General features: G+C 49.8%; 1 protein-coding gene across 2 annotated transcripts in view; it reads left to right on the forward strand.

Moving 5' to 3' along the window:
• The window catches only part of TM9SF4 (transmembrane 9 superfamily member 4), a 55,677-nt gene extending 31,291 nt beyond the window's left edge, over positions 1–24,386 (forward strand). Inside the window, exons 4-18 of one of the 2 annotated variants that reach the window (XM_007193300.2) lie at positions 381–549; positions 649–778; positions 1,986–2,109; positions 3,595–3,713; positions 3,817–3,928; positions 5,275–5,345; positions 10,087–10,219; positions 11,659–11,740; positions 11,837–11,912; positions 14,711–14,794; positions 16,466–16,641; positions 17,137–17,200; positions 18,375–18,494; positions 19,305–19,394; positions 22,421–24,386. In XM_007193300.2, the coding sequence (XP_007193362.1) occupies positions 381–549; positions 649–778; positions 1,986–2,109; positions 3,595–3,713; positions 3,817–3,928; positions 5,275–5,345; positions 10,087–10,219; positions 11,659–11,740; positions 11,837–11,912; positions 14,711–14,794; positions 16,466–16,641; positions 17,137–17,200; positions 18,375–18,494; positions 19,305–19,394; positions 22,421–22,570 (1,700 nt within the window). In that variant the 3' untranslated portion in view covers positions 22,571–24,386. The remainder of the gene's footprint in view (positions 1–380; positions 550–648; positions 779–1,985; positions 2,110–3,594; positions 3,714–3,816; positions 3,929–5,274; positions 5,346–10,086; positions 10,220–11,658; positions 11,741–11,836; positions 11,913–14,710; positions 14,795–16,465; positions 16,642–17,136; positions 17,201–18,374; positions 18,495–19,304; positions 19,395–22,420) is intronic. The other variant, XM_028169300.2, reaches the window with a different exon arrangement.
• The last annotated feature ends 1,823 nt before the right edge of the window (positions 24,387–26,209 follow it).

Below are 26,209 nucleotides of genomic sequence, written 5' to 3' on the forward strand. Positions count from 1 at the left end.
TCCTGAGGAGGTCAGGAAGGGCTTCCCGGAGAGTGGAATAGAAGCTGAGCTTGAAGGGTGAGGACGAGTTTCCCAGGAACGTGGGGCAGGGAATGGCACTCCAGGCAAAGGAAACGACATGAGGCCCAGAGGCACAGAATGACGTGGCATGTTTGACGTGCTCTGAAGAGTCTGGTGGTGCTAGAGCACAAAGGGAGAGGAGGGACAACAAGGGGGCGTCAGGTGGGCAAGCCTGGCCTGAACAGGCAGGGTAATGCATTGAGTGCCAGGCTGCAGGACGGCTGAAGGCCCTGCAGGTGGGCCCTGTGTCTCCGTGGCTCTGCTGACCTCAGCAACCTCAGGGCTGAAGCTCTGAGCTCCATCTGTCTCTCTTATGGCAGGAGAGGTGCTGAGAGGGGACCGGATTGTCAACACCCCTTTCCAGGTTCTCATGAACAGCGAAAAGAAGTGTGAGGTTCTGTGCAGCCAGTCCAACAAGCCGGTGATCCTGACCGTGGAACAGAGCCGGCTCGTGGCCGAGCGGATCTCCGAGGACTACTATGTCCACCTGTGAGTTGTCCTCTGCTCCCTGCCAGCGTCGAGTTCCCACAGGGGAGGGCGCCGAGGGAGAGGCGGTCTGAGGGACTGAGCGGGGCCTTGGGTTTCCAGCATTGCAGACAACCTGCCTGTGGCCACCCGGCTGGAACTCTACTCCAACCGTGACAGCGATGACAAGAAGAAAGAGAAAGACGTGCAGTTTGAACACGGCTACCGGCTCGGCTTCACGGATGTCAACAAGGTAGAGTGTCTTGATGTGCTCAGAGGGCTGGGGGAGCCACTCCCCAAAGTCACGAGCACTTGGGGCCACAGGGGAGGGGGAAACATGTAGCTCTAGGCTTAGAAAAGATGGGGATGGCCAAGACAAGTTCCTCCTGGTGCCCCCGGCCATGGCCTGTCAGAAGTCTGAGTGCTGTGGGCAGGGCTCTGGCGGATACTACACAGGAGGTGGAAGGCACAGTGCCTGAAGACTCAGATTCCACATGATTATATGGATTATAAGATTAACCACCCCCCCCCAAAAAAAAAGAAGTCTGGAATTTCATCAGTATGTAAGAGAGAGAGCCCAGGAGTGGTCAAGAGCATGCGGGTTCCCTGGGTTTTGAATCCTGCCTTCACCACTTACTAGTTGGTGAGTGACCTTAAGCCTACCTCTTTCACCTCTCTAAGCCTTGGGTTCCTTATCTGTAAAATGTATGTTATAGCCATACCTGCCTTTTGGGGTTGTCATGCAGAGTAAATCAGATAATCTGTGTAAGCACTTCATAGCACAGCCACTGAGAAATATGCTAATGGCATTGATTGTAACAGTGATCCTCTTATATTTCATTTTCTAAACTGAACACATATTACTTAGGGAATAAAGAACAAAAGCATTTCTTTTGAGGCACAATCCCTGTCCTCCAAGGGCTTCTTTCATAACTGGGAAGAGAACTGACAGTGTCAGATCCTGGATCTTAAGTCCCAATCCTGACTGGGCCAGTGCTTTGATGGTCAATGCCAGAGGAGTTCAGAGGGAGCTAATGTGCGTTCAGGTTGTCACGGAGGAGGTGGGCCTTGAAAAATAGGTAGGCTTGAGGTGAGTGAAGTTGGGATGGCATTCTAGTTAAGTGAATCCTGTGAACGGAGTTCAGGGTGGGGACTGTTCATGGGGCAGGGAGGGACCCAGGGAGACCAGGCAAACTAACATGTCTGAGAGGGTATGTTAGGTTGACAGAAGGCCTTGAACACCAGCCTAAGGGGTCTGAACTTGTACCTAGTAAGCCCCACAGAGCCCTGGAGGGTTAATGAGTAACAGGTTGCTATAAGAGCAGTGTTTTTGGAACATTGGTACAGTTGGGTCTGCTAGGTGAGGGAAGGGACCTAATACCTGGTTGGTCACCCTGTGTGATTTTTCTGGTGGTTTCTTGGCTCCTAGCTATTTTGTTCTCTTTGTTGCTCTGTTTTAGATCTACCTGCACAATCACCTCTCGTTTATCCTTTACTACCACCGGGAGGACCTGGAAGAGGACCAGGAGCACACATACCGCGTCGTCCGCTTCGAGGTGATTCCCCAGAGCATCAGGCTGGAGGGTGAGTGGGGAGGTGTGACCAGAGGGGCAGGGCTGGACGGGCCTGGGCTTCCACACCCAGGGTCTTTGCACCCTTGATTCCTGAAATGGCTGATAGGCCCCAGTGTGGCATATGGACCCAGCGAAGGTAGGGTCACTACATTCCCATTAGAGAAGGTGAGGGGCAATGGGAGAGCTGACATGTTGTCTCCTGGCCTGGCACAGCACCTTACCAGTTTACCACCTCCCAGCCACCCCGGGAGGTATGTGCTGATTATGATAGGAACCAGAGGCTCAGAGAGGTCAGTGACTTGGCCAAGACCAAACAGCAGTTTGGAGCTTTGCTGGGCCTATCATAAGAACCAGCCAGCTCAAGAGCAAAGGGTTGAAGAACAAGGGGCAGGGGTACCGACAGAGCTGTTGGGCAGCAGGTTTCTGTGTTTCTGCTCCTCTGTGTGGGTGATTGGCGTAGACTAAACTTGGCCCCAGGTCAACAGTTGTGCAAGAATTTGAGAGCCCAGGCCCAGCCCTGTGGGCCTGACAGGATCTGGTCGGCCTCACCTTGCCTGGCAGCCCTAGCTCACCACAGGGTGCACTTCCATTTAGCATGCCTGGCCTTTTGTCCACAGTGGTGGTGAGTTTCTGGAGTTTTTTTAAGCTGTGGAACCTCGTAGTCAAACAAAGTCGTATGCGGAAGTCTTATGTAAAACATAGACCCTGCACTTTCGGGGCATCATACTGCCTCTCCTCCCGTCTGTGTCATGGTTACAGCTTGACATTTACTGTGTGAGTGTTTGACAGCAGCTGCTCCCCCACTGGCTCTTCGAAGTTAGAGACCCTGTCTCCTTTTCTCACCACTTTCTCTCAAGCACAGTACCTGGCACATAGTAGGTGCTTATTTATTGTATGTTTGTTGGCTGAATGAATGGACAGATAGCAGGATGAACAAACGTGTAAATGAAGGAAGGAAGCATCTGAGTGATTGAATTACTAAAGTGCCAGGACTCTGGGGACTAAATGAGTGAGTGAACGTATGAGAGAGTGAGTCAGTGTTATTTTTGCCTGTTGAATGGGACGGATTGAATGAGCAAGTGAATGTTTGAATTGAGTGAAGGAAGAATTCGTTTGACTAAATAGGGACTCAGACCCCTCCCCACACACACCTCTCTGCAGCCCCTGAAGCCCTTTGGAAAGTCGGGGCTCTGGGAAGCACAGTTTTTTGTTTCTTTTTTGTTTTTGATTTTTCATCTTTATTGGAGTATAATTGCTTTACAATGCTGTGTTAGTTTCTGCTGTACAACAAAGTGAATCAGCTCTCTGTATACCTATATCCCCTCCCTCTTGGGGCTCCCTCCCACCCAAGGGAGCACAGTTTTAAAGCTCTAGTTGCCATCTGTTCTCTCAGCCACTGCTCCGCAGCACGCTGCCTCTGAGGGCACCCGCACAACAGTCCCTGGGTAGTGGCACCAGCCCTTGCAGGAACAGACTGAGTCTCTATCTCTCACAGACCTCAAAACAGATGAGAAGAGCTCATGTACCCTGCCTGAGGGTACCAACTCCTCGCCCCAAGAAATTGACCCCACCAAGGAGAATCAGCTGTACTTCACCTACTCTGTGCACTGGGAGGTGAGAAGGGGCTGGAGCCCACAGCAGGGGAGGAGGGCTCTGGTCCCGGCAGGAGTTGTCAAGGTGGAGGCCTGACTCTCAAGTGCTTCCTCCCCACCGCCAGGAGAGTGACATCAAATGGGCCTCTCGCTGGGACACCTACCTGACCATGAGTGATGTACAGATCCACTGGTTTTCTATCATTAACTCTGTCGTGGTGGTCTTCTTCCTGTCAGGTGAGAGAGCTGTGGGTTGGAGGGTGGAGAGGACAAGGGGGTGAGGGATGAGGGGCTGCGGTGTCACGGCACTCCCAGGGGACTTCTAGGGTGTTCTTGGAGCCAAGCATAGGTCAAAAGCAGACATTAGGGCTCTGTGCAAGGCATCAGTACACAGAGGTAAACAAGATTCACCCTCTACTCTGGAGAGCTCCCTAGGGGAAAACTGCGCCGCCTCTTCATGCACACCTTCATTGACTCATTCAACAGTGTTTTGTCGTTGCTCGTCCTGTTCGGGCCCCATGCCGCATGCTGGATGTGGTGTTGAGCAAGCCCAACCCAGTCTCTGCCCTCACGGTCTGTATTCTGGGGGCAGGAGAGAGACAGGAGAGCGCAGAAGTAGTGGGGTTCCAGATAGTGCTAAGTGCTGTGAAGCATGTGCATGGCTGTTGAGGAAAGGGTGAAGGCTGCTTTAGAGAAGACCTCTCTGAACGAGGAGCCACCATTCAGAGACCTAGGGAAAGACGGTTCCAGCAAGGGTCACGGCCCTGCAGTGCGCCAGGCTTGGTGAGAAGCCAGAAGGCAAGAGGGCAGTGAGCAGGGTGAGGGTGGTTGTCAGAGGCAGAATGAAACTGATCGTTTCAGTATCAGGAGAAGTAAAGATAATGCTGTCTTTATTAAACATTTACACAGGGGCCAGCTGCTGTGCTAATAAACACTTTACACGCATCCCCATCCTCGCAGCCCCGTAAGCTAAGCCAAAAAGCATTAAGTTAGCTCAAGGTCCTACAGCCCATTGTCTTAACCACTACACTGTGCTGCCTAGATAGGTAAACAGGGTGCTGTGCAAGTACAAATGGGGGTGCCTCTGAATTGTTTGGGGTGTTGAGAGGAGAAGATGTCTTGAAGCGTGAGTAGGAGTTAGGACAGAGTGGGGCATTCGGGTAAAGGGAACAGCCTGGGTTACAGGCACGCAGGTGAGAGAGAGATGGGGCTGTGACCTGATAACTAAAAGCAACAAATAAGCAGAGGCAAGTGAGAGGCGAGCCTGAGAGAAGGTGAGGCTGGAGAGGCTGGAAGGACCAAGCCCTGGAGGAGCTGGGATGCTGTTCTTCCTGGAATACAAGCGGTGTCCTGTGACTGCCTCCGCCCATCCCAGCAGCTCATTCTTCCCCCTCCTTGGGGGGTGACCCTCTGTTTCCCTTGCCCTGTAGCTGGGGTGGAGCTATGCCCAGGAGAGGACCTGGGGCGACTGCATAGCCAGTTCCCACTAGAGGAAGCCACGCGTGCCCAGAGGGCAAGCAGCACGGAAGACTCCTTTGGCCGTGCTGACGACTCCTCTTCTTCCCCGCCCCTGTTTGTTTCAGGCATCCTGAGTATGATTATCATTCGGACCCTCCGGAAGGACATCGCCAACTATAATAAGGAGGATGACATTGTACGAGGTCTTGGCTGGGGAGGGATGGACTTGCAGAGGGAAGGCAGTCTAGCAGTGGGGCTCTGGACCTACCAGACCAGGACGCGCACATGCGCGTGCACGCGCACATGCCTCTCTGTGTGTGTGTTATCATTCATAGCATAAACCAAGTATTGAAAAGGAAAACAAAATGTTTAATGACCCAAAGTGATGGGGCTAAGGCTTTCTAATTTCTAAGCGTAAAAACAATGGAAGAAATCACAGAAAGAAAACTGGATTAATTTGACCTTAATCCTGCATGTTAAGATATATAAACAACAGAAAAGTGAAATGGCAAAATAATATATGCAACAAATTTTTTAAAAGATGATAGTTAAAAGAACTGGTATAAAATCTCTAAAAAAAAAAAACCACTAAAATCTCTAATGTGATAATGAACAAAAAATTTACAGACAAGGAACCATACATGGCCAGTAAACATGTGAGAAACTGTTCTTACCTCAGGGATAAGCCCCCAACGTGCAGTGTCAGTTATGAGAAGACAGTTTTGGACCTTCAAATTAGCACAGATTCGTATATATAGTACTAATTGTCGGCAAGGTTAATGTGAGATAAGCACCTTTTCATGCCACCCGTGCAAGTGTAAACTGGTAGATTTCTGAAAAGTTATTAATTGGCAGTACATATCATGAACTGCCAAATAGTTAACTTGTTTGTTTGTTTTGTTTTTAACTTTTGGCTGCACTTTTTTTTTTTTTTTTTTTAATTTTAGTTTTGGCTGTGTTGGGTCTTCGTTTCTGTGCGAGGGCTTTCTCTAGTTGCAGCAAGCGGGGGCCACTCTTCATCGCGGTGCGCGGGCCTGTCACTGTCGCGGCCTCTCCCGTTGCGGAGCACAGGCTCCAGACGCGCAGGCTCAGTAGTTGTGGCGCACGGGCTTAGTTGCTCCGCGGCATGTGGGATCTTCCCAGACCAGGGCTCGAACCCGTGTCCCCTGCATTGGCAGGCAGATTCTCAACCACTGCGCCACCAGGGAAGCCCTTGGCTGCACTTTTAACTTTTGGTGCGGCCTGTGGGATCTTAGTTCCTCTACCAGGTATCGAACCCGCACCCCCTGCAGTGGGAGCGCAGAGTCTTAACCACTGGACCACCGGGGAAGTCCTAGTTAACTTGTTTTGATCCACTGTCTTCTAGAATTTTCCTAAGGAAAGCATTAAAACCACAAAAATTTGGTCTAGAAATATTTATTGCAGCCTTTTTTATAATTTAAATAAACTGGAAATTGCCTGATATTCCATAATAATGGATTGGTTATATTATGGTACAGCCATACAATGAAAAATTGTACAGACATTAAAATAGTAATTGTAGAGAGTGTTTATTGACATAAGGAAATGCTCATGATCATACATCAGCTTAAAATAACAAAGTATTGTTACACAGTAAATACAATATTTTATTGTTAAAAATTTTATATGCACATGTACATACATAAAGGACTAAAGGAAATATGTCAAAACAGTGGTATTATTAAGTATATAAATCATTTTCTCTATCTTTCTGGTTTATTTTTTAATCTATGAATTTTTTTTTTTTTTTAATAAATTTATTTATTTATTTATTTTTGGCTGCGTTGGGTCTTCGCTTCTGTGCGAGGGCCTTCTCCAGTCCTGGAGAGCGGGGGCCACTCTTCATCGCGGTGCGCGGGCCTCCCACCGTCACGGCCTCTCCTGTTGCGGAGCACAGGCTCCAGACGTGCAGGCTCAGCAGTTGTGGATCACGGGCCTAGCTGCTCCGCGGCATGTGGGATCCTCCCGGACCAGGGCCCGAACCCATGTCCCCTGCATTGGCAGGCAGACTCTCAACCACTGCGCCACCAGGGAAGCCCAATCTATGAATGTTTTTGAGTTTTATATTTTTTGTTCAGTCTTTCTGGAGTTTTAAAAAATTGTCTATAATACTCATTTACTACTTTTTGTTCATTTGAATATCAAGCCATATATCAAAAATTTTTTTTTATTTTTCTTATTACACAAGTAAGAGCACATACAGACACACCTCAGAGATATTGCGGGCTCAGTTCCAGACCATCACAATAAAGTGATTATCACAGTAAAGGGAGTCGAACAAATTTTTTGGTTTCCCAGTGCATATAAAAGTTATGTTTATACTATACTGCAGTCTATTAAATGTGCAGTAACAGTATGTCTAAAAAAATACCTTAATTTAAAAATACTTTAGTGCTAAAAATGCTAACCATCATCTGAGCCTTCAGCAAGTCCTAATCTTTTTTGCTGGTGGAGGGTCTCACCTCAGTGTTGATGCTGCTGACTGATCAGGGTGTTGGCTGCTGTAGGTTGGGGTGGCTGTGGCGATTTCTTAAAATAAGACAGCAGTGAAATTTGCCAAGTCAATTGACTCTTCCTTTCATGGACAGTTTCTCTCTAAACATGCAATGCTGTTTGATAGCATTTTACCCACAGCAGAATTTCTTTCAAAATTGGAGTCAGTCCTCTCAAACCCTGCCTCTGCTTTATCAACCAAGTTTATGTAATATTCTAAATTCTATGTTGTCATTTCAACAGTCTTCACAGTATCTTCACCAGGAGTAGATTCCATCTCAAGAATCCACTTTCTTTGCTTATCCGTAAGAAATAACTCCTTATCCGTTGAAGTTTTATCTTGAGATGGCAGCAATTCAGTCCCATCTTTAGGCTCCACTTCTAATTCTAGTTCTCTTGCTGTTTCCACTGCATCTGCAATTACTTCTTACTCTGAAGTCTTGAACCCCACAATTCCATCCATGAGGGTTGGAATCAGCTTCTTCAAAACTCCTATTAATGTTGATATTTTGACCTCTTCCTATGAATTACAAATGTTCTTAATGGCATCTAGAATGGTGAATCCTTTCCAGAAGGTTTTCAGTTTACTTTGCCCAGATCCATCAGAGGAATCACACTCTATGGCAGCTATAGCTTTATGAAATGTATTTCTTAAATAATAAGACTGCAAAGTCAAAATGACTCCTTGATCCATGGGCTGCAGGATGGATTTGTGTTAGCAAGCATGAAAATAACAGTAATCTCATTGTACATCTCCAGCAGAACTCTTGGATGACCAGGCGCATTGTCAATGAGCAGTGATATTTTGAAAGGAATCTTTCTGAGCAGTAGGTCTCAACAGTGGATTTAAAGTATTCAGTAAACCATGTTGTAAACAGATGTGCTATCATCCAGGCTTGTTGTCCCATTTCTAGAGCACAGGCAGAGTAGATTTAGCATAATTCTTTAGGGCCCCAGGATTTTCGGAATGGTAAATGAGCATCGGCTTCAACTTAAAGTCACCAGCTGCATTAGCCTCTAATGAGAGTCAGCCTGTCCTTTGAAGCTTTCAAGCCAGGCATTGACTTCTCCTTTCTAGCTATGGAAGTCCTAGATGGCATCTTCTTCCAATCGAAGGCTGTTTCGTCTACATGGAATATCTGATGTTTAGTGTAGCCACCTTCTACATCAGCACTTGCTGCTTTACCTTGCTCTTTTATGTTATAGAGACGGGCTTCTCTCCTTAAACCTCATGAACCAACCTCTCCTAGCTTCAGACTTTTCTTCTGCCGTTTCCTCACCTCTCTCAGCCTTCATAGAATTGAAGAGGGTTAGGCCTTGCTCTGGATGAGGCTTTGGCTTAAGGGAATGTTGTGGCTGGTTTGATCTTCTCTCCAGACCACTCAGGCTTTCTCCATAACAGCAATAAGGCTGTTTTGCTTTCTTATCATTCCTGTATTCACTGGAGTAACACTTTTAATTTCTTTCAAGAACTTCTCTTTTGCATTCACAACTTGGCTAATTATTTGGTGCAAGAGGTCTAGTTTTCAGGAATCTCAGCCTTTGACACATGTTCCTTGCTAAGCTTAATCATTTCTAGCTTTTGATTTAACGTGAGAGACAGGCAACTCTTCCTTTCACTTACACACTTAGAGGCCACTGTAGGGTTATTAATTGGCCTAATTTCAATATTGTTATGTCTCAGGGAATAGGGAGGCTGGAGGAGAGGGAGAGAGATGGGGGAACAACTGGTTGGTGGAGCAATCAGAACACGTTTACTGATTAAGTTTGCCATCTTATATGGGCACAGGTCACGGCACCCCAAAACAATTGCACTAGTAACGTCAAAGATCACTGATAACAGATCACTATAACAGATATAATAATAATGAAAAATTCTGAAATGTTGTGAGAATTACTAAAATGTGACTCAGAGACACAAAGTGAGGAAATGCTATTGGAAAAATGGTGCCAATAGACTTGCTTGATGCAGGTTGCCACAGACCTTCAATTTGTAAAAAATACAATATCTGCAAAGTGCTGTAAAATGAAGCACAATAAAATAAGGTGTGCCTATTTTACTTTTATAATCAGTTAAAAAAATAATAAGTTGCTTCTAAAGACACCACTCAAAAACTATCACAGTTAACATTTTAGTGTGCTGGTTTACGTTATTTTTTCATGCATTTGGTTTGTGGAATGTGGGGAGGAGATTTTCCTTGTATATAGCTGTAAGCCAACGTTTGTGCCCTCCTTTTTCCGTGTGACAGTTCTCTGGGAAATACATTCTCATGTCACTTATACTCCTGTGTCAGAGTGGAGCTGGTTGACACCTGAGGGACCCTCAGCCCTGGTCAGGGATGTGGGTCCTTGGGGGTGGTCCCTGCAGGAGCTGCCTTCTCCGGAGCCCAAGAAGAGCCTCGCTTTCTGGCCCTTTGCTGCAGGAAGACACAATGGAAGAGTCCGGGTGGAAGCTGGTGCACGGCGACGTCTTCAGGCCCCCCCAGTACCCCATGATCCTCAGCTCCCTGCTGGGCTCAGGCATTCAGCTCTTCTGTATGATCCTCATCGTCATCTGTGAGTAAGCCCGGCAGGGGTGGAGGTGGGGTGGGGGTTTGGGGAGGGGGAGCTGTGGTCACCAGAGCAGCACAGGCCTGAGTCTGAGAAAAGGGTGGGCTTCCCTTCCTGGGGCAGGGGGGCATGTCAACATCTCTGGGCCAGACAGAGCCATCCATCCCAGCAAGAAGGCTGGTCCTCTCAGCCACAGGCCCTGGTGATGTGCTCCTCCTCAGATCTTTCCAGCACCATCGATAGCCCCCGACATCCACACCACCAATGAAGCCACATATCAGCACTCTGAGGTTGGCCTCCTTTTGCAGTCAGGCATTAAGTGACTTACCCATTTCAGCACCAGGATTAGGACTGGAATCAGGTCTTTTTTCTCAGAAAACACCCCCCAAAATGAATATATAGTAGTTACAGGCAGTTCTGAAGTCAATCTGCCTAAATTTTTTTTTTTTTTTACCATTTTAACTTCTTTTTTTTTTTTTTGCTGACATATTACACTGTATTAGTTTAAGGTATGTAAAATAATGATTTGATATTATATGTATATATTGCAAAATGATTACCATAGTGAGTTTAGTTAATATCCATCACCTTGCATAGTTACAAATTTTTTTTTCTTGTGATGAGAACTTTCAAAATCTAATCTCTTAACAACTAATCTGCCTAAATTTCTATCTCAGCCTCATGCCTCCAAGGTTTGTGACCTTGGGCAAGTCATTTAACTTCTGTGAGCTTCTCATTTAACCTCATGAGCCGCAGTTTCCTCATCTGAGGAATGTGGGAACTAACCTCCACCTCAGAGGGTTGATGAGGTAGATTCAGTGAGCTGGCATTCGTAATGCTCTCAGCTCAGTGCCTGGTTGGTTGCAAGTGCTCTGTGGGCTGGCCATTACCATTAAGATGCATGGGGCTTCCCTGGTGGTACAGTGGTTAAGAATACGCCTGCCAACGCAGGGGACACGGGTTCAAGCCCTGGTCCAGGAAATTCCCACATGCCGCGGAGCAACTAAGCCCCTATGCCACAACTACTGAGCCTACGCTTTAGAGCCCTCGAGCCACAACTACGGAAGCCCGTGTGCCTAGAGCCCGTGCTGCGCAACAAGAGAAGCCACCGCAATGAGAAGCCCGAGCACTGCAATGAAGAGTAGCCCCCACTCACCGCAACTAGAGAAAGCCTGCACGCAGCAACAAAAACCCAATGCAGCCATAAATAAATAAAAATAAAATAAATTAAAAAAAAAAAAGAAAAAGATGCAGCCAGCCGTGGCCCAGCAACTGCTGCACCCCTCTGAACCCCAGCTAAGACCCAGTCTTCTCCAGTAGAGTAGGGAGAGGGAGTAGGGAGCCTCATCTAGCCTCACCTGCCCTGGGGCCCTGTGAGCCAGCCCGCAACTGGGCCTTGGGGCCTAGAGACCCTGACTTTCCCTCTCTTGCCCCTCCCTCCTCAGTTGTGGCCATGCTTGGGATGCTGTCACCCTCCAGCCGGGGAGCTCTCATGACCACGGCCTGCTTCCTCTTCATGTTCATGGGGTACGTGTGCATGAGTGGGGTCCCAGGGCTGGCGCAGACCGCCTGCACTGCAGCTAACAGGTCCCCTTGGTGTGGATCCCTTCCGTTTCCCCACAGGGTGTTCGGTGGATTTTCCGCCGGCCGTCTGTACCGCACTCTAAAAGGCCATCGGTGGAAGAAAGGAGCCTTCTGTGTAAGTGTCCTAAACCTCCTCCCCGTGTTCTTGGGGAGCCAGGAAGCTTCCTCCTGGGCTCCTCAGGAGCAGCGTAGGCAGGCCCTGGTGGGGGGTTAGGGCCAGGTGCTGAGCAGCAGCCCGATGGGGTGGGAGGAGCACACCCGAGGGCCAGGAGTGCTGGGCTCTCACTCACGGGTGCTTCCCTCTGAGGCCTTAGTAGCCGCATCCATGAAAAGAGGGAATTGAACTTAGGTGATTTTTAGCCTACATTGTCCCATGGCTCAAGCACAAGAAGAAATAGGGGATTCAGAATAACAGGATTTACACACCATCCCAGGTGTCAAAGTTTAAGGTCAAAACCTGATCAGCAGGGCAGCTGTGAGAACACTTACCTGCCGGGGCGGGAGAAGCCAGGCCCCACGTCACCGTCAGCCTGTTTTCCAGACTCCGGTGCCTCTGCTCCTCTTCAGTAAGGTCCGCTTCTGATGTTCACTGTCCTGCTGGCGGTGAGGAGAGTTCTTGGCAGCAGAAAAGACCACAGAAACCGGAGGACGCCTGGGAGTTGACCCTGCCTCCCAGGGAGCCCTTAGCCCCTTCTCCCAGAGCAAGTGAGCCCTTAGAGGACCAGGCAAACCCCTGGTGCCAAATTCAGAGAAGCCTCTAGACCCAAGCCTTCTGAAACCATTCTCACAGCTATCAAAAGCACAGGGGAACTCAGGCTATCCCAGCTCTGGCAAATACCCCTGGCAATTAATAAGCCCTCAGTATAGAAGAGCTGTGACAGCGGTTGTTCTGGAAAGATCAAAAAGAGCTTCCTAAATTCTTGATGCATCAGGTGTTTTCCTCAGGCTACTGTGTGCCGAGAACCAGGGATCTTCAGAGCTGTAAAACCCAGCCCTCTCCTCCCCTGGTGAGACTTCCCTGATGAGGTCTCCCACCAGATACCCTCCAAGTCTCCCTGTACTGGTCCCCGGCAAACCGTCTCTCTGCCCCAAACCTGCTCCCTGCATCCAGTGGTACCATCATCCTGCCGGTCCCCCAGGCAGTCACCTGGGTGGCTCCCTTTCTTCCTCCGACTCACTAGCACCCCTGCCTCCTCTCATACGTCAAGTGTGGACGGTTCTCCTGCCAGATAGTCCACGAATTCCTTCCCATCTCCATCCCCAGGACTCCTGTCCAGGTTCAGGCATCTGTGCCTCCTGCCTGGGCCCTTGGCCGTCCTAGGCCTCCTCAGTTTCCCTGCGAGATTCTGACCCTCCCCTGGTGTGGGGCTCTGCCTCGCTCCACAGGTGGGCCTCTGCTGCAGCCACGGCTGTGCAGGTGAACACCTGCTCTTCTCTCCTCCGGCCCTGCGTGGGCAGCTAAGCCTTAGCTCCGGGGTCACTCTTCCTCCCCCACCAATTCTAACTTCAGGGTCCTCCTGGGCGCCCCAGAGGGGCCTGGGCAGAGCCTTGTGCCTGTGAGTGCCACTTATGTTGTTCTCCATTTATGGGTCTGAACATTTTTCCTGTCCTTCCTGGTATCTAGCACAGTGCCCAGTCCATAAATTTCAGCCAGGAGGACAGATGAGGAATTCCCTGCTACACAGCAGAGTAAAGCAGGAACACACAGGAAGGGGGGAAATGATATTTGAGCTGGGCCTCGGAGAGGAGGGTTTCAGCTGGATGGAAGCAGCCAGCAAGGAGGCCTCAGGTTCTGGAACCTCCTGGATCCCAGTCCTGGCTCTGTTATCTCCTTGGTTGGTAACCTTGACCAGCCCTCTGAGCCTTGGTTTCCCCACCTCTCCACTGGGGGCTGGTTGCACCTGCGTCTCAGGTCGTCGTGTGGTTGGAAGGAGACTGTATACAGAAGGCCACTGGTCCAGCACTGGCATTCAGACGGCGGATACCTGAGATGCTGATGACTACCTCACAAAGGCCCGGGGCCAGGGGCGTGGAGGAGCAGTGGCCAGTTAGTGGGTGCGGGAGGCTACAGGCTAAAGGTAAATAAAACTGGCCGTGAGGCTGAGCACCAGATTGCAGGGAGCCTCAGGCATCATGGTCAGACCCTCTTGGATGCTCAGGCAGCCGCAGGAGTAAAGGAGGCTCCACTGTAGGTCTAGGGCTTTGGTTCCCAGTGCCTGAGCCCCAGCCCCAGAGGTCTTGACTGGATAGAATACACCGCAGGGCGTCAGGAGCAGGGCCTCTGGAGTCAGACTGCCTGGGTTTGAACCTCTGCTCCACCCTTAACTGACTGTGTGAAGTTGGGGTGTTGGGTATTTAACATTCCTGGGCCTCAGTGTCCTCTTCTTGAAAAGGGATAGTGACAGTCCTTCCCATCTAGGCCTGTAGTGAGGATGGGGTGAGATGATTGATGCACGTGGAGGCGAGCACCCACCGCCCCTAAGACTCAATTAAAGCTTACCCATCGCTCTGGACAGTTTGGGTTGAGGCCCAGACCTACATGTTGAGTAAAACTTGTGTTTGGTCATTCCTGTTCAACAAATGCTTATTGAACACTACAGTGCTCTGAGTGCTGGGAGCACGTCAGTGAGCAGATGTGATCCTCCCAAGAGCTTATGTCTGTGGGGGTAACAACAGCGCATGATTATGAACTCGGATGAGGGCAAGGACGGTGCGGTTCAGGGATCTAAAGGGACAGAGAGCAGGAGGCTTGCCTAGTCTGGGGGTCAAGGAGTGCTTTCTGGAAGGGTTTATCCTTGCGCTGAGTCCTACAGGACAGGGAGGGCTTGAGAACCTCTAGTCGGGGAGCCCTGATGGGGCAGGCGGGAACTCTCCCTAGATGCAGCTCCCCAGCCTGGTCTCTCTTGCTTCCAGACGGCGACATTGTACCCTGGCGTGGTTTTTGGCATCTGCTTCGTATTGAATTGCTTCATCTGGGGAAAGCACTCATCAGGGGCGGTAAGTGCCCTCCCCGGCAGGGGAGGGCCAGCTGTGCTCAGGCCCATTCCTGCAGGTCACTTCCTGCTGCTTCCTTCCCTTTTCTAAGTCCCCAGAGGGCTGTTCCCAGCCCTGGGGGCTGAGGGCCGACCAGGGTTTCTCCAGCCCTATGCATCCATCTGTCCTGCCCTTCCCGTGGGCTCTTTCAGACAGCTGACCAAAGCTCACTTCTCTAAAGGGAGATTTCCACACTCCAGGGGCCAACTGGGGAATTTCCCTTGTCTCAACCAAGGGAAAGCTGCTTGGTACGACTTGACGAGGTCAGTCTCCCAAAACAAGGCTCTCCTCCTAGTGTCCCTGCCCCGAGCTCAGCACCAGCCCCACTACGAGGATTGTGGACTCAGTTGGGGGTGGGGAGATGGTCTTGATGGATTAGCTGCGGGAGAGGTGGGGCAGGTGTTTGCCATCCCAGCCTCAGCGGAGAGAGCCGCCCCCCCTCCACTGGCAGGTGCCCACAGAAGGTCCTTGGGTGAGGCTTGCAGTCCGGGCTGCGGGAGGACTGGTCCTTCCCAGCGGTCCAGGGAGCTCCCCTCAGGAAAGACAGGGTCGTGCTCTTCCTCTCACTTCCTCTTTTTTATACCTGTCTCCCTTCTGTCTCTCAGCATTTTTCTCCCAGTTACCAGCTGTTCACTATAAACACTCATTGCAGAAATTTTAGAAAGGAAAGTACAGAAAAGTTAATGTAGATCTTTAGTATGTTTTGGCAGTCTTTTTTTTTTTTGGCTGGGCCGCACCACGCAGCTTGCAGGATCTTAGTTCCCCGACCAGGGATCAAACCCGTGCCCCCTGCAATGGAAGCGCAGAGTCCCAACCACTGGACTGCCAGGGAATTAAAAAGGTTAAAAAACCTCTTTTTAGATATATTTAAAATGGAATAATGTAATCTTAAAATTATAAAATAATAGCAAACATTTATATAGTGCTTACTTTGGAATAAGTATTGTTCTGAACACTTTACAAATATTAATTCATTTCTTCCATTTTGTGTGAGTTGTAAAAACCCAAGACTGTGCAGAGGGGAATTAAAAAAAAAAATGAAAAGTCAATTCCAAAGCCCCATACCCCATCTGAGGAAGTGCTGTTAACTTTTTGGTGTAGGCCTCTCCAGGCACGTATGCATATAAGTATTGGGGTGTTTTTATTAAAACGGAGTTCTCTACATACAGTTTTATATCCTGCTTTTTACACCTAGTGGTATATTGTGGTGTTTTCATTGAGCGAAATTGGGAACACACTATTTGCGCACTTCTGTTTTTTCCCCTTTGTTTTCACTTAACAGACCACACGTAATTTCCCTTCATTCCAGCCCTTCCTCTCCCCTTCATGCTGTCAGTCCCTCCTTCCTTGTTCTTTCCCCACGTCCTCCCTGGTGACAAGCTCCTGTAGGATGCCGTGGTTCCTTCACTTCATGGCTCAACTGGCCCTCCATCTGCCCTCTGCTTTTCCCAGGGCTGGGGTCAGCCCCAGGACAGTCTGGCCAGGAGCCCTGTGGGGGGCGTGTCTGCAGGAGCTTCCCCACCATGGTGGCCCTGCTGTGCCCTTCCTGCCTGGGACCCAGAAGGTCCATCTCCCCCTGCACGGCCCCAGCCTGGGCTTCAGGGCTTGTGGAGCCTCACAGTGCTGTGCCCACAGGTGCCCTTCCCCACCATGGTGGCCCTGCTATGCATGTGGTTCGGGATCTCCCTGCCCCTTGTCTACCTGGGTTACTACTTCGGCTTCCGCAAGCAGCCATATGACAACCCTGTGCGCACCAACCAGATTCCCCGGCAGATCCCTGAGCAGCGGTGGTACATGAACCGATTTGTGGGGTGAGTCTCCGGCAAGGGCCAGGCGGGGGCTTCTGGAGTAGGCAAGGCCAACGTTCCCCTGAGCCATCTCCTTGGAAAGACATGGACAGGGGTACCCTCCCCCTGTGGGGGCTATGACAGGTGCTCCTGCAGCCCCAGCTGGCTCTAGTAGACTTCCTGAAAGCTTAGCTTCACTCCAAGATAGAGAGGACCAAGTTGTAGCCAGACTCGGTGTTGGCCAGGGAAGGGGTGGAGTGGAAAGGTGCAGGGTGACAGGTAAAGACTACCTTGGACCTTGGGCAAGTCACGCCACCTCTCTGTACCTCAGTTTTCCCATCTACAAAATGGGGAGGATGATGCCCACCTCTTGAGAAGCTATAATGGTACAAAAGCATGCTGAAAGATTTAGACCCACCAAGCAGTGTATGCATTCTCATTCTTGCTGGCTCAGGAGGGAGCCTGAAGCTTCCAGTGGCCCAGGTCTCCCAGCAGTGTTAACCCTCCCATTCTCCGCAGCATTCTCATGGCTGGGATCCTGCCCTTCGGCGCCATGTTCATCGAGCTTTTCTTCATCTTCAGTGTGAGTACCGCTACTTGCTCCCCACCCCTCACCTTCACCCACACTAGCCTAGTCCCTACCCCTCCACTTAGGTGCTCTGCCTCTTACCGCCTATGAAATTTCAGACGGACCTTTTAGCCTCTCAGAGCCCCCATTCTTTGCCCTAAAATAGGGTGACAGTGCTGCCTCTCAGGACAGCTTGGAAGGTTATGTGAGGTGCGCCACATGTGCGGGGTCTGGTGTGGGAAGGGCTCGGTAAACAGAAGCTGCTCTGGCTGCTTTTGCAATATTGCAGTCGGTCACCACCATTATTAATATCATTGTTGCGTCTGCTTTGATTTCTGGGTCCCTACGTGTCTTTACCTAAGCTACTCGAAACTCCTAGGAAAGTGTGGGGGATGATGCCTAATTCTCAGGATCGTCATGAGGCTGGAACGTGATAATGTCTATAAAAGGCACAGTGCTTGGCATTCAGGAAATGCTTGTTAACTTGTAGCTGCTGTTGTAATGATGATTACTCCTCTCCCAGGCATGCCAAGATGAAAGTTGGCAGAACGGTTCTTCAGAGCCATCTAAGTCCAGCTGACCCAGCTCAGCGCCTAGCATGGAGAGAGGGTCTTGCACTAAGTCAGTGCTGGACGAGCATCCACTCCTCTGGAGTGGCCCAGCCCGTCCCTGCTGAGACCCCCTCGCCCACCCAGCCCTGCCTAGGACAGGTTGGCTGCCTGGGCAGGGAGGCTACATCTGTTCTGTTTGTGTGACACTGGGCCAATCACCAGCCTCTCTGAACCTTGACTTCTTTCACTGTAAAATGCCATGCTTTCATAGGCTGACATGTGGTGTTGTACGTAAAGCACGTAGCACTGTGCCTGGCACATGGTGAGCTGCCCCAGGTAGTGGTGGCTGCTGTGTAATTTTGACTGGAGTGGGATTCGTTATTTTCCGCAAGCTGCTGAGTTCAGGCGGGGGCCACCCACCTCGGGATCAGCCATGCCCCGGCCCCTCCCTAGGAACCCTTTGCTCCAGGGAGGAGAGACCAGTCAGCCACGAGCCAGGCCCACAGGCCCCAGTGATGTCATGATGGTGTCTCCATTCCTGCCAGTCCTGAGTAAGGGATGGAGTTCCCGAGCACAAGCAGGGAATGCCAGGGGAGTGGGGGCAGGCTAGCTGAAGGCCGGCTGTGGTGTATCCGCAGGCAATCTGGGAGAATCAGTTCTATTACCTTTTCGGCTTCCTGTTCCTCGTCTTCATCATCCTGGTGGTGTCCTGTTCACAAATCAGCATCGTCATGGTATACTTCCAGCTGTGTGCAGAGGTGAGGGGAATGGGGCCCGCAGTTTGGGGTGGGGGCAGCTGGGTCCAGTATTGAATTGGGTCAGTGAGGCTGTCTGGGTTTCTCATGTGGTCCTGCCTCTTCTGGCCATGAGGTCTTGGGCAAGTACATCACTTCCCCTTGCCGAGCCTCCGTTTGTTCAGCTGTAGACTAGAGTTAATGATCCCTACGTCACTGCATAGTCTTGCGGGGAAGTCACCACGACCTAATGACAGTAGACCCATCAGTACTGAGTCCGCTCCAGTAGTGGTTTCTTCAACAGCTGATGCAGTTTGGGTGACCTGCCCTCCATCTGGGGACTAGCTCTTGGCGGGCAAAACAAGGGCTCTGGGACAGACAGCCTGAGCTGAAACCCTGGCTCCTCTGTTAGTAGCTCTGGATCTTGGGCAGTTGTTTAACCTCCGTGTGCCTTCCGGGCCTAACTCAGAGGGCTGCTGCAGAGACTCAATGAGCTGATTCACACAGAGCACTTAGAACAGTATGTGGCACATGGCGAGCGTTTGCTCAAGAAATGCTAATGTTGTTAATAATGTTCTTTTGTTGTTGCTGATTTTTTTAAATTGAGATATAATTTATAAACAGTAAAGTTCACCCTTTTTAATCTACAGTTCTGTAAGTTTTTAGAAATGCATACAGTTGTGTAACCACCATCACAGTCAAGGTATAAAAGCTTCGCATCACCCCCAATATTACAGTCCTTACCCAGGGTCTTTAGTTCCTCAGGCAGCTCTGAAACTTGGGGAAGAGGTTCTGCCTGGAGACAGCGATGACCCTTCTCTGTTTCCTCCTCAGGATTACCGCTGGTGGTGGAGGAACTTCCTAGTCTCCGGGGGATCTGCATTCTATGTCCTGGTCTATGCCATCTTTTATTTTGTTAACAAGGTACCACCCTGCATGAGGGAGCGCCCTAGCCCTCTCGGGGCAGGATTGTCGGGGGGAGGGTGCTGGGGAAAAACCCCAAGTGTCTAAGTCTTACTTTTCTGCCAAGAATGAGGAGGACCAAAGTCATCCTAGAACTGTTCCTGCTCTTAGAACATAATCTTTTTAGGAAAGAGAGTATGTTTGGGTGACAAAAGCCTTCAGGATAAATGACAGTGAGAATGTTGTATGCAAAACCTGTGAGATACAACCAAAGCAGAACTTAAAGGGAGTATATCACCTTACAGTGCTTTTAAGAGGAAGTAAGAGAGACTAATACAGTGTTCACCACAAGAAGACAGAAGAAAAAAAAAAAAAAGAACAGTAACTTGAAAGAATGAAAGTAAATGAGAAGCGTTAATAAAGGTAAAAGCAGAAACTGCTGAAATAGCCTTTAGCACTCAGATGTAGGAACTCGGCTATACTCACAGAGCTCACTGTCCCCAAAGAGTGGCATAAGAGTAAGAATACAGACAGATCCCCACAGCAGGTTTATTAGATTTGTGTGTAACACATAAACCAGATGGGCCATGGACAGGAGTCTGGGGTCGCTCTGGTGGACCCCATGTTACCTCTGGAGCTTACGCTGAAGACAGTTTTACCCGCTGTACTTTGGGTATCCAGAACCCCAAACCGAGAAGTCCTCTGCTTAGAACCAGGGTGTATTCCCAAACTAGAGGCATAGGTCAGCTGGGCGAAGCTTGGAATTCCCTTTCCCGAAAATGTCAGGTTGGAAAGGACTGTCCAGATATTTGAGTGCGGTGCTCCACCCCTGCTTCCAGTTTGCTGGCTGCCCTCTTCTCCAGCGATCCCAACAAGTGATCATCTAGCTCAGGGGTCAGCCAACTGTAGCCCATGGGCCAGCAGGCCTGCTTCTGTAAACAAAGTTTTATTGGCACACAGCCATGCTTGTTCATTTACATATTGTCAAGGCTGTTTTTACACTACAATGGCAGAGTGAAGTAGTTTTGACAGAGGCCACATGGCCTAAACTATTTATAATCTGGTCCTTTAAGAAAAAGCTTGCTGACCCCTGCTCTAGCACATCCAGCAACAGAAGACACTCCCTCCTGATGCTTCCATTCTCTGGATAGCTCCTGTCATTATCAAGGCCTTCCTTAAGTCACACTGAAATCTGCCTCCCTGTAAATTCCATCTTCAGACCATAGTCTTGTTCCTGGAACGCTGCAGAACAAATCTAATTTTCCTTCTCTACAGCCCATATTAATCAGAACTATTTTGAATGGAAAGTGACCAAAACCAGTTCCAACTGGCTTAAGCAAAAAAGAGAATGTTTTGGCTGATGTAAGTTTAATAAGAAGTTGGAGTTCTAGCTTCAGGCTTCGTTAGATCCAGCAGCTCAAATGGTATCAGGGCTCTGTGTTTATTCCTCAGCTCTGTGTGTGTTTTCTTGGCTTCAATCTGCAGGCAGGATCTTTCCACAAAGTAGAAGAGTGACCAATAGCAGCCCTAGAGTCTCCTTTTCTCAGCTTTGCAGCTCTAGAACTAAAAGAACATCTTTCCTCTATCATTCTGTTATAAATCCCAGGGAAGACACTCATTGGCCCAGGCTACATGCCATCCCTCACTGTTCCTCATGTCCAATAGGATGGCATACTCTGATTGACTAGCTTAGGTTTTGTATTAGGACCGACAGCCCCAGTAGGACCACAAAGTAGGGAGTGGGTACCCGAGACACCAGGAAGAAGGAAGACAGGAGCCAGGGTTGGGCAAGCAAAACCTGCTACCATAGCCGCCTACACAAGGGTCACGTCTCAGCCTCCTGCCCTTCCTGCCTCTGGCCCAGGCTTTCTTCTCTGCTCTGAAAACCTCCTCCAGCCCCAGAGCCCTGTCTGTAAAATGGTGGCCTTGGCCTGTCTGAACTCTAAGGAACTTTCCAGCGCTGCCTTTTTGCCTCATCCGTTTCCTGGTTTTACCACTGGATTTACCACTGCCCTGTTTCCCCCCTCACCTTCACCCCATCTTCAGCCATAAGAAAGCTCATAAAAGGAGACATAGGCAGTTGAGCTGGAAAACATGGCCTTCACCCCTAGTTTGAGGATATTTGACTTCAGGGAGACAGTCTCAAATAGTGACCCTTATTATTTTCTTCTGGGCTCCTGGCATTTTGTGACCATGTGTCTGCCCATGAGCCCTAGAACAGGCCCCACTCAGGCCGCGGTGGGCTGGGCAGGTCTTGATACCAAGGTCCTAGATTAGTTCCACTTGGCCCAGCAAACTCACCACACCCCAGACTCCCTAGCATCCCTGCCCAGGCCTCAGAACTCTGCAAAGGAGTTCAAACGCTCCAAGATAAAAATCCCCGTGAGAGGGTAACGAAAGTGACAGAGCGCACTCAGGTGGAGAGGACTGTAGGCTGAGACAGGCTCATGGTGGCTCTCTGTTCCTAAAGCCAGGAGCCCTGGACGCCTCTCTCCTGCCCCCACTTCCTGTGCTCCAGCATCCAGGAGTCTCACTGTACTGTTCTGGGGACTGTGGAGAGTGAAGAAGTGACAGCTATGGCCATTGCTGCCTTTGTCATTCTGGCACTGGCCCCTGAGGTCAGCCCCATCTCCCAGTGAGCTCCCAGGCCCTTCCCCAGGAAGACTCCCACTCCCTCCTACCCCCACAAGAAATGGCCTGAGTCAGTGGATTTGGGCCTTAGGCTCTTAGCCCTCTAGCCCCAGGTTCAAATCCCAGCTCCTTCTGTTTCCCAGCTGTGTAACTCTGCCCCATGTGTAAAGTGAGTTAGTAACCTACCATAGTGGTTGTGAGCATCCAAGGCGGTGCACGGGCCCTGGTACTGATGAAGGTTCACCATGACTGTGAGACCCACCTGCCCCTCGCTGCCCACCTGGGGCAGGCCCCTTCCCCTTGCTAGGCTTCAGCTTCACCACGAGATCAGTGAGAAGGTAGGGGGACACCCAGTTGGCTACGGCAGGCTGGCACTAAGCGTGTCCCCTCTCTTCTCTCCCCTGCTTGTGCCCCAGCTGGACATCGTCGAGTTCATTCCCTCTCTCCTCTACTTTGGCTACACGGCCCTCATGGTCCTGTCCTTCTGGCTTCTCACGGGCACCATCGGCTTCTATGCAGCCTACATGTTTGTCCGCAAGATCTACGCTGCTGTGAAGATAGACTGATGGGGGTGGGCCGTGGCCTGGCCCACTCCATCCACGGACAGGAAGCCACCCCACGTGGGGAACTGCAGGCACGTAAAATAAAATAACTCCTGCTCGTTTGGAATGTAACTCCTGGCACAGTGTTCCTGGATCCTGGGGCTGCATAGGGGGCGGGAGGGCCTATAGGTAAATCTTGCATTTTTCTTCATCATCTTATTCCAGTTCTGTGGGGGATGAGTTTTTTGTGGGTTGTTTTTCTTCAGTGCTAAGAAAGATCCCTCCAGCAGGAACTCTCAGACCTGTTTATTCAGGTTTATTTTTGGTTTGGAGTTTTTTCCTTAGTTTTTTTAACAAATGGATCCAGGATGGATAAACCCATCAAGACACTGGGTTCTGGTCACTGTCTCCACCTCAGTTCCTCAGGGCTGTTGGCCACCCCACGACTGACCGGAAGAGGAAACGCTGGGCCTTCCAGGGCTTCAGTGAGATTTCTGAGCCTCTTGCTGCCCGTCCTCGCCACTGATGCCGCGACAAAGCACAGCTCAGCCTGGGCACGCATCCTCAGTGCCAACCAGCCTCTTCCAGCCCCTTTTCCTCCCTCTTCTCTCCTCCCCAGCCTCCTCCCAGGGCTGCTCGAGGCGGGGCTTCCCGCCAGGCCTCAGGTCATCTTGTCACTGGGAGCAAGCCCAGGTCTTGGTTGCTACAAGGAAATCCCCTGGAAGTACTGGGCACCAAATGCCCCAGGACAGCAGGAGTTGCCCCTGCTCAGAGCAGTGAGAGTTTGCTGGACCAGAGGAGAGACTTGAAATGAACTGTCTTTGTGCCAAGAAACCCTGGATCCAGGGCCAAGTGTTTCCAGAGCCAAACCAAGCATCCGTGTGTCTGTGTCTGGGCTGAGGGTCCTCACCCCGCAGGATGCTCCTCAGCCCCTTCCTTGTGGGGGTCGCTGCTCTTTGCAGAGTGTGCTAGGGGGGGCCCTCTCCTCCATTTCCAGGGCAGGACAAGGCCTGGAGACCGCAGATGCCCTCCTTTAGGTGGCTGGGAAGAGGCGCTCTCCCTGACATCCCCCAGCCTTAGTGCCCACGCACAGCTCTTCTAGCCAGACCCCTCCCCTCCACCTCCTGTCTGAGTTCTCGCCTCCTTTGAGGAACACCCAGAACACTGGTTGCGAGAAGGAAGATGGAAAGTCAGTTCTGTCATTCCTTCCCCAAGTCCCAGGAATAGGCAAGGAGCCTAAGTTAGAAAGCGGAGCTGACGTTCAGGCCTGGCTTCCCTGTCAGCGCCCACTCCTCCTAACCCCCCACCCCCGCCCCCGTGCGTGTCACAGACGTTTGCTCTTCAGCTGCAAGAGACCAAACCCACCCTGGGGTTGGGGTTTAAGTAGCAGCCACTCGCCCTTGCTGCAGCCCCTTGAGGAAGCCCACCACAAGACAAAGCTCAGGATGCTGGCTGAGCTAGGAACACACCACCCTCACCGCCGGCCCTCCCCCCGCACTCCCCCAGCAGCCCTCACCAGCTCCACCAGTCAAACCGGTGATCTTCTCAACCTTGCCTCACAGCGACTCCGCAGTGCCAAGCGGCGTCCACCAAGAATCAGGTTGGAGGAAAGGGAACCCAAGCAGTAGAGTATGATAATGGAGTCTTGTTCATTCGAATCTTGGATTTTTCCCGAAGAAATTCTCTTTTGGGGGGAGTGGGGAAACGGACTGCTCGTAAAGAGTTCAAACAGCATCGATTTTTCTGACTTTTTAAATCATCATCATCATTATTTTTAATTAAAAGATGCCTGTATGCCTTTTTTTGGTCCAGTTGTAAATAAATATGTCATTGTCCTGTTGTCATGTCTCTTGAATCTCTTCAAGGGTTACAGGTCTGAGGTGAGACAGATTCCCCGAGTGTGTTGAGCTGAGTGGTTTCCCTCAAAGCTCAGTCTCATGTCAGGCTTTCTAGGGCCCAGGCCACTGCTCTTCCCCTGCCTGGTGCTTGTTCACAGCCTCTGCCATCTGCTTAGCCCCTCGATACTGAATCACTAAGCATGCCCCTCTGGTCCCACAAGTAGGAGATGGTAATCATTTGTGAGCTTTGGTAGCAGTGAGACCTGGTTTTTAAATGATTCCCAGCTCCAATATTTTGCTGCTAACTCACTTCACCTCTCTGTCATGTAAGACACCTTCAGTTGCAGGCAGTGGAAATGGGTCACACAGCCTAAAGCCCCAAGGAGGATTGACTAGCTCATAAGTCAGCAAGGAAAGGAGTGATTGGCTTCAGGTCTGGATAGATCCAGGGGCACAAAGGATAGCCTTAAGATTCTCCCTGTCTCCACTGTGCTTTTCTCTGTACCATTTGTCCCATTGTCAACAGTCTTCTTTCCTATGGGGGAGGCAGGGAGAGCATGGCACAGATCACTCTAGGCTTAAATTAGCCAGTTTAGAAAGCCCAGAAGAAAAAGAAAGACATCTCCTTATGTCAGGATACTCAATATAGATAAATCCTAGGAAAGGTCTCTGATGGGCCCGGCTTGGGTTACTGTTCATACATCTTGGACCAATCACTACATCCTGGGGGATAGAGTCCTATTACAGGCTGCATACCCCAAGTGTACTGGATACTGTGAATTTCAGCCCACCAGAGTCACGTGGAATGGGTGATGAAAGAACAGTTAACCACTGTAGGGTATGCACAGCAAACAAAAGCAACATTTGCCTGTTAGACCCACCCACTCCAATGCCAAACCTCAGTGAGAAAGGTGCTGGTTGCCATTCATGGGATACTTCCTGTGTTCCAGACACTGCTACAAACACTTTCCATGTGTTAGCCCATTTAATCTTGAATATGATCCTCTGAGGCATGTTCTGTTATTAGCCCCCTTTTACAGAGGAGGTAACAGGCACCAGTAGTTCAGGTAGCCTGCTGGGGGGGGGGGGTCCCATGGCAAGTGAGTGCTGGAGTAGTACTCAACTGAAGCAGCCAGACTCCAAGACCTGTTCTTCCAACCACTACTATAGCTGCTTTTTTAAAAGAATGTGTATTTTAAAAAAGAGAATGTGTATTTATGTTTATATTTTTAATATAAATTATAATTGACAGAAACTATACAATTTGATATGTTCTGATGTACGTGTGTGTGTGTGTGTGTGTGTGTGTGTATACAATTTATTTATTTATTTTTTGGCTGTGCCGTGCAGCATGTGGGATCTTAGTTCCCCAACCAGAAGTCAAACCCGCAACCCCTGCAGTGGAAGCGTGGAGTCTTAACCACTGGACCACCAGGGAAGTCCCATGTTTTGACATATATATATATATATCATGAAACCATCACCACAATCAAGATAGTGAACATATTCATCGACCCAAGTTTCCTCATGTCCTTTGTAATCCTGGCCTCTAGCCTCTCACCATTCCTGTTTTCTGTCACTATAGATTAGTTTACTTTTCCTAGGGCTTTATATAAATGAAATCATATGTATGCTTTCTTTGTCTTTTTTCATTCAGCATAACTATTTTGAGATTAATCCACATTGTTATGTATATCAGTAGTTCATTCCTCTATATTTCAGAGTATATGAAATCCCATTGTATGGCTATACCATCATTTGTTTATCTACTTATATATTGACAGACATTTGTGTCTCAAGTTTTTGGCTATTACAAATAAAGTTG

This window comes from Balaenoptera acutorostrata, chromosome 15 (assembly GCF_949987535.1).
Source record: "Balaenoptera acutorostrata chromosome 15, mBalAcu1.1, whole genome shotgun sequence".
Lineage (NCBI taxonomy): Eukaryota > Metazoa > Chordata > Mammalia > Artiodactyla > Balaenopteridae > Balaenoptera > Balaenoptera acutorostrata.